Here is an 8588-nt window from a genome sequence, read left to right as displayed (position 1 = left end):
CAGTCGGCCTTGATACCGTAGTAACCCATTAGTCATAGTGTACCTTGGCTTGCCTCCTCCACCTATGCTTAATTGTTCCACTAATTGTTGAATCCAGTTTCCCATGACATAACTAGCAACAACTTCTTGATACCAATCCGGTACCATTGCGGTGATAGCGGCAGCTGAACCTTCTTCAAAACACCGGGAGAAAGCATCCGCTGTCACATTTTCCTTTCCCCTTCGGAATTGAATCACATAATCGAGGCCCATCAGCTTGGCCATTCCTTTTTTCTGAAGGTGTGTATGCAGCCGTTGTTGAAGAAGAAATTTAAGGCTCTCATGACCTATTTTAATAATAAATTGGCCTGCTTCTAAGTAATGTCTCCATTTCTCTACTGCCATAAGCACCGCCAGTAATTCTTTGTCATAAACACTGAAGCCTTGGTGTTTTGAGGATAGGGCCTGGCTTAGGAAAGCGAGTGGTGTGGTTTGCCATCTTGCACAAGAACTGCTCCCACTCCTAAATTGCTAGCATCTGTTTCCAGAATAAATGGTTTGTTAAAATCAAGAAGTCCTAGTGTAGGTACCTCATTGATAACCTTCTTCAGTTGTTCAAAAGCTCTGTCAGCCTTGTCGTCCCACTGGAAACCATCTTTCTTCAACAATTCGGTGAGAGGTTTGCATATAACTCCAAAGTTTCGTACAAAACGTCGATAATATCCGGTTAAACCAAGGAAGCCACGCAAGGCCTTGACACTAACAAGTTTCGGCCAAGCAATCATTGCCTCTATTTTCTTTGGGTTAGTACTAACCCCAGCTGCTGAAATAATATGCCCCAAGTACTCTATTTGCTGTTGGGCAAAGGCACATTTGGATCCTTTGATATATAGTTGATTGAATTGAAGGACTTGAAATGCAACCCTAAGATGGTTCAAATGTTTAGAAAATGTTGGGCTATAGATGAGAATATCGTCAAAGAATACCAACACAAATTTTCTGAGATAAGGTTCGAATATGTGATTCATCAAGGCTTGAAATGTGGCTGGGGCGTTGGTTAGTCCGAAAGGCATGACTGTAAACTCATAGTGGCCGTGGTGGATTTGAAAAGCTGTTTTGTGGATGTCTTTTGGGTCCATCTGAATCTGATGGTAACCGAATCTTAAATCCAGCTTGGAAAAAACCGTGGCATATCTAAGTTCGTCTAATAAATCTTCAATAATAGGGATGGGAAATTTGTCTTTGATAGTGATAGTGTTGAGCTACCGATAATCAATGCAAAAGCGCCATGTGCTGTCTTTCTTTTTAACTAGAAGAATAGGAAAAGCAAAAGGGCTCTTGTTGGGTCGAATGAGAGAATTGGCTAACATTTCCTTCACCATTTTCTCAATTTCAGATTTGAGTTTTGGTGGATATCGACAGGGTCTAATATTGATGGGAACTGAGTTGGGTTGGAGGTTTATAGAGTGGTCAAAGGATCGGTACGGAGGTAGTTTGTTAGGTTCTGCAAATAAGTCCTGGAATTCAATCAACAATAAATCTAGGGATTCCAGATCACGTACCTGCCATGGTAATGGATGCTCACTACCATGGAACAACCTGCACTGCCCACTCACCTCCTCATGGTCCTCGTCTTTGCAATAGGTCTCAATCGAGAACAGTTGCGCTACTTGGGCTATTTTATACTTGAACAGCTTTTGTAACTTCTTACCCGTGATCATCTTGAAAATTCCATTCTCCACGTTCCCTTGTAGCGTCACTCTCCGACCATCCTTCTCCATTGTTACCTCCATTTTGTTGAAATCAAAACTTATTAGACTCACGCCTTTCATCCAATCGACTCCTAGCACTATGTGGCACCCTCCGAGTTTCAATAATATGAAATCAGCTTTAAAGGTTTCGCCCTGCATCATCTAGCAAAATCCTAAGCAAGCTGAACTACTTAGGACCTTACTTCCATTAGCAACTGTTACCGCAAATGGCTGAGTGTTGGAGAGTTCACATTTTAGCTTCCTAGCAATTCCCTCATCAATAAAACTGTGGGTACTCCCACTATCAATCAACACCATGAGAGTGCTATCAGGAGATCTTCCTTCAACCTTAATGATCTTATTGCCTGTCATTCCTTTAATTGCATGCAGCGAGATAGCCCCGTTATCTTCCTCTCCCAACTCCTCAGCTAATGTGAGTGTGTCTTCGTCATCCTCATCATCCATATCCCCTCCTTCCAACAAGAGGAGTTGTCTCTTGCACTGATACCCTGGAGTGTATCTATCTCCACACCGATAGCAAAGTCCTGTCAGCCTCCAATGTTCCCATTGCTTAACACTTTATTGTCCTAAAGAAGAACTAACCGGAAACTTAGCTCTCTCCTCCGATCTAACCATTTCCTTTCCCGGCACCCTTCCTCCTGAAAAATTTGCTCCGTAGGCATTCCCTCTACCTTGAGTCCTCTATTTTCTCAACAAAGCCTCCACAGTTAATTCCTATAGCAATGCATCTTCTGCAGCCTCTTGCACGATACGGGGTCGCATCATCTTCACCATAGATCTGATATCATCATTCAGGCCGCTTATGAAACTAGATACGAAGTATTCCTCCATCATGTACGGATTTCGACTGAGCATTAACGACTTCAATTCCTCAAATCGAAGCTGATATTCTTACACTGTACCTCTCTGCTTCAACTTATTAAATTATTCTACTATATCCACAGTTCTTCTTTCGCCAAACCTCTTGCATAATCCTCTCAAAAATTCTTCCCACTTGTGATCACCTCGCATGCCAGACCATCCCTGGAACCAAATATCACCTACATTGTTCAAAAATGCAACGGCCAGAGTGACTCGCTAGTCGTCCGCTACTTGATGAATGTTAAACAATTTCTCGCACCTTCTAATCCACCATCGTGGCTTCGATTCATTGAAAACCGGCAATTCTAGCTTTGGCACTGGAAAATATGTAAGTCCGAAATTGGCCGAAGCTTCTGGTCTCCTTTCCATTCCCAATTCTCCTGCACCGATTGGATCGCCTCCCAATTCCGAAGGCTCAACCACTCTCTATCCCACTCCAATACCTGGTAGTATTGGATCCGAATGTTCTCGAGGCGAAAAATTGGGTGAAATTCGTACCTGAACTTGATTCGAAAACATCAGCATGAATTGTTGCATTTGTTCGCGAACCATGTTACTCTGTTCTCGCATCCCCGTCCGGATCTGGTTGCTCATATCTCCTTGCAGCCGATTCACCATAACCTCCAATCTCTTATCTACAATGGTTCCAATGGTATACTCCATGGATCCCATCCGCTGCTGTACTTCCAACACTGTCGCTGACACTTGCTGTAGCTATAGTTCCATCTGCTCCATGCGAATACCATCGGCCATCGTAATGATAATGGGCGAATGCCAGGAAAGTGCTCTAATACAACTTTGTCAGATCATCGATCTGATGGAAGGAGTTTTAGGTGAAGAAGGGAAAATGGAGGGAAAAGAAGAAGTCGAGAGAAGAGCGAGAGAGAGAAATTAAGAGGCAAATTTGAAGAATCAGTAATTCGAATTTCATTAGATGCCAACCCAACAACCAAAACTCTATTTTTAAAGAGTTCTCAGCTGAATGTATTGGCGCCAAAGTCTGTTACGGCAGTCGAGCACATGCCAATGCTTAAACACCCGCCATTTCCCTATTTACCCTTACAATCTCCTCTTTATTACAATCCAGTGACCTAGGTACATGACACACACATCCCCCACATCATTTAGATAAGCAGATGCCAAGGTCACCTTTTGATCATCTAGGATCTGGTGGATACTAAACAGCTTCTCACATCTCCATATCCACCAATGAGGCTTCTATCCCTCAAACATTGGTAATTCCAGTTTTGGTACTGGAAAACCAACTTGGTGCAGAGGAATTTGAATCTCCCACCTCATTTCCATCAGATTCTCTTCAGCTATTGTCGGATCTCCCTCCAATTTTGATGATCCCACAGCACGATTGTTGTCTCCATTACCTGGTAGAATCAATTCCATCCTATCTCTAGGGGAAAAATCAGGAGAAATTCTTACCTAGTTTTGGCTAGAGGACATGTGCATGAATTGCTGCAATTATTCGCGCAACAAATTCCCCTGCTCCTGCATCTCTTCTCTGATCTATTCACGCATGTCCACACGTATATCCGCACACAACTTCCCTACCATTCCAACTTCCAATCCACCTTCAATTTCAGCCTTCTTTCTATCGATTCCACCCTATTCTGAATCTCTGACATTGTCACTATCATCTACTGCAGTTGCATTTCCATATGCTTCATCAAGGTGTCGTCAACCATATCCAATCGCCCCTTATCAATCACTGGCCAGGAACTTGCGCTGAATTTTTCATGAGGATCGAATAGCTGTTATTATTCGCTAGAATTGAGAAGCGATCGCTGCTGTCGTTTATGAAATGGCTTCTAGATTTGTCAGATCATTCTCTAATGTTTGTTCTAGGAAAGACAGACTTGCACAAGCAGAAGAACTCGAAGGCTTTGGAACTACTCTGGAGTCGCTGAAAGCCTCGTTGATAATGCCTGACCTACTCCTCTTCAATTCCAAACAAAATTACCTGCACTTGTCACGGAGCGATGGACAAACGCTACTATAGATTCAATTTTTTAAAAACCACTTCTTGAATCCACCTCGCCTTCTTGATTGACTACAACACTCAGAAAATAGCAGCAAATCACCCTGTTGTTTCGCCTTCAACAATCGAACCTTCAGTCGAGTTGATTCAAAATTCACGTTACGATTCTAGACTGTGCATGCGACAACCTAATCTTATCACCGAGATCCACTCACTCTGTTTCACCTTCAAATTTGATGGGAGGTGATCGGAATTACTGTATCGTCGAAGTCGCCTGACTTGTTTCATCGCCGCAATCGCTGGAATTCGCACCTCTTGTGATCTACTCAGTTTCGTTCAGCCTCTTACAAGTCGCCTCACTCTATGATGTCGTTTAATTCGAAATCACCTGGCCTGCTCGTTTGCAATTTCTGACTAACACTCACTAAATTGTACCATCAAGAGTCACTGCTAGCTTTGCCTTCAAGACTTGAGCGAAAATGTGTTGGCTCACTTGTATTTGTTGAAATCTTCTAAATTCGCAACTCAACTACTTCCACTAAGAGTTCCTTGAATTCACTTCCAACAACCAATCTGCTCCGCTTCGAATCTAACTTAATTACTTCAAAATCAGATCAGACACTACTGAATTTTCAAACTCACAGCCAAAGAATGACTGCTCTGATACCAATTGGTCATGCTAACCTAAAGTTTGGGAGATAATAGGAAGGAATTTGGGAGAGAGATCAGAAGAAATGGGAGGGAATTAAAGAAGAATAGAAATAGAGAAAGGGAAAATAGGGAGGATCGAGAGAAAGAGAGGGAAACTGAGAGAGAGTCTAAAAAGATCATATTTCATTCAATAATTGATTGTTTTTTGAATCAGATTGGATCAGCCTTATATGTTGATCCTAAGGTTGCCAATTATTCAAATGAATACAGCTGGAGGTTGTTACAATACAACTAAAGAAATTCCACTATTATCTAATTACTACTATATCTTTGGGTTATAACAACAGAGACCAGGGTGGATTATCTCGACCATATTATATCTGGCGAAGGGGTAGGCACTGACCCCCAAAAGGTTGCAACTATGAAGTAGTGGCCCAAACCTAAGACCCTTAAAGAGTTGAGAGGGTTCCTAGGACTCATTGGGTATTACCGAAGATTTATCAAGGAGTATGGAGTGATCAGTAAACCCCTCACCAATTTGCTAAAGAATAACAACTTCCAATGGGGTGATGAGGCTGAGAATGCCTTTGAGTCTCTCAAGGAGGCTATGACCTAAGCCCCCATATGAGCATTGTTGGATTTCTCTAAGGAGTTTATTTTGGAGAGTCATGCTTGTGACACTGGGATAGGGGCAGTACTAATTCAAGAAGGCAGGCCTATAGCTTATTTAAGTCAAGCCCTTGCTCCAAGGTATCTCAGCCTAAGTATCTATGACAAGGAGCTATTGGTTGTATTAATGGCCGTTGAGAAGTGGAGATATTACTTAGAAGGGAGACCATTCACCATTCAAACAGACCACGAGAGCCTAAAGTTTCTGTCACAACAACGGGCACACAATCAGTTACAAAGGAAGGGAATCACCAAGCTAATGGGGTTTGACTACATGATTCAGTACATAAAGGGGAAAGAGAACCTAGTGGCAGATGCATTGTCAAGAAGGGAGAATGAGGCTAGTTGCCACGTCATATCTGTCCTAGTGCCTGATTGGGTGCAAGGCATAACTAGCAGTTATGAGAAGACCAGCTAGGTCAAGGAAATTCTAACAAGACTATCGATACAACCCCAGGAGGACTCAAGATATGCTCTTAAGAGGGGATTACTCAGATACCATGATAGGGTGGTGATTGAAAGGGATGAGCAATTAAAGAAGTAAATTCTATAGTTCCTACATGATTCCCCTATTCATAGTTCTGAAAGGCGATAGGCGCATCAAGGTGCAAAGGGTCCTAGAGCCTGAGGCGCGAGGCACGCCTTTGCAAAGCGAGGCGCACCTTTTAAAAAAAAAACTCAAAATCTTGTAAAATCATAAACAACTATCAAATTATCAATAATAACACATGCATATCATTCATGATTCATCATCTTCAAATTCTAAACTAACAACATCAAAATTGATTCATTAATCATGCAAATTCTAAACTAAAAACATCATCAAAGTTCAAACTCAAAGTCTCAAACTCAAACAAGTACCAATCATCATGCAAAGTTCTAAACAAACACATAAACACTACCAGTCCACAATCAATAAAGAAGTCTTTGAAGTATGTCTTGATTTCCAGAATGAAGCCCGTTATTTGACCTAACCTGGATAATTTGGGACAAGACCCAAATGTGGATTTTTCATGAGAGCTATGGTGGTAGCGGAGAGCTTGGGCTTGAGGGAAGGGGTGCAAAGGGCAAAGCCCCCCGCGCGCGCGGGGTATGGAGCAACCCTAATCTCCAAATATATATATATATATATATATTCTCTTCTTCTTCTTCCTCTCCCAATTCTTCTCCCTCTTCCAAGTCTTTCATCATCTTCAGTCTCTGTCTCACTTTCCTCCTCCTCTTCAATCTCTAAAGTTACTCGCCGCTTTAAAGTCAAATTTGAAGTTGAACCGAATTGTGATCAAGTTTGTTTTAATTCTAATTTTAATCAAATAAAACAAGTAAAAAACTCACGAGAGCAGGCTGGAACCGAGAAGAGGGGAGGCTGGAACCGAGAATGGCAACTAGTTTCGGTGGGCAGCGGGCTACTTGACAGCTGGTTTCATGAGGCATGCCTCACGCCCTGGCGCCTCGTCGTGCAAGGTGCGCGCCTCCTGGAAAACTCCTCGCCCTGGCTCAGTCGAGGCGCCAAACTGGCGCCTTAAGGCATCTTGTGCCTAGGCACGCCTTTAACATCTATGCCCCCATTGAAGGGCATTCGGGGCTAAATGTGACTTATCACCGATATCACCAAGGCAACTCTTCTATTAACCGAGACTCAAGAAAGATGTGACCAAGTATATTCTACAGTGCACCCCTTGTCAAAGGTGCAAGCATGAGCAAGTGTCGTACTCGAGTCTTCTCCAAGCTCTGGAGATACCTTCCCAATCATAGGAGTAGATCTCTATGAACTTCGTAGAAGGCCTGCCAAGGTCGAAGGGCTCAAGCACTATCCTAGTGTGGTTGACAAGATGACCAAGTCCAGCCATTTCATCACCCTAGCACACTCGTTTATTGCTATAAAAAGGTGGCGAGGAAGCTAATGGACTGTATTTAAGCTACATGGGTTGCCAAGGGCAGTGGTCTCAAATAGGGATAAGGTATTTACTAGTCAATTTTGGAAAATCTTATTCCAAGGGCTGGGAATTGGGTTGTGTTTTTCATTAGCTTACCACCCTGAAACTGATGGGCAAACGAAGCGGGTGAATCAATGCTTAGAAACGTACCTACGGTGTTTGTGCTCTACAAAGCAGAGGAGTTGGAGTAGGTGGATGGCTTTGGCACAGTGGTGGTACAACACCAACTATTATACCACCCACAAGAGGACTCCATTTGAAGCACTATTCGGATATCCACTCCCTATCATTCTTGTTGTCATGCAATACACTCCAGTTGAGACCACAGTAGATCAATATTTGCAGGCGAGATAGGATGCCTTGCAAGTAATCAAGAGGGAACTTACTATGGCCCAATAGAGGATGAAGCAAATGGCAGATAGACACCACAGAGACAATACCTTTGAGGTGGGTGAGGAGGTCTATTTGAGGTGAAAAGGTTCCAACAACATCTTTTCACTAAGGGTCCTACATCAAAAACCAGCCTTAAGTACTACGGGCCTTTCAGAATCATTGTTAAGATAGGACCTGTGGCCTATAGGTTACTACTTCCAGATGGAGTGGGGTTGCATCCAGTGTTCCACGTCTCTCTCTTGAAGAAGGTAGTGGGAACAACTTAAGGAGTAAGCAAAGAGGTGCCCGAGCTAATTAAAGATCACATAGTGGAAGTGGAGCCCAAAGCTGTGTTGG

General features: G+C 42.9%; 1 protein-coding gene across 1 annotated transcript; it reads right to left on the bottom strand.

Annotated features, from left to right (window-relative positions):
* Positions 1-449: 449 nt before the first annotated feature.
* LOC127794649 (uncharacterized mitochondrial protein AtMg00860-like) lies at positions 450-1760 on the bottom strand. Its single transcript, XM_052325899.1, has 2 exons — positions 1542-1760; positions 450-833 (listed from the first exon to the last, which is right to left on the bottom strand). Exons 1-2 carry the CDS (start codon positions 1758-1760, stop codon positions 450-452), a joined length of 603 nt encoding a protein of 200 aa, XP_052181859.1.
* Between the last annotated feature and the right edge of the window lie 6828 nt (positions 1761-8588).

This window comes from Diospyros lotus, chromosome 2 (assembly GCF_014633365.1).
Source record: "Diospyros lotus cultivar Yz01 chromosome 2, ASM1463336v1, whole genome shotgun sequence".
NCBI classification, from domain to species: Eukaryota; Viridiplantae; Streptophyta; class Magnoliopsida; order Ericales; family Ebenaceae; genus Diospyros; species Diospyros lotus.
This window is presented reverse-complemented; position numbering and strand designations above follow the sequence as displayed.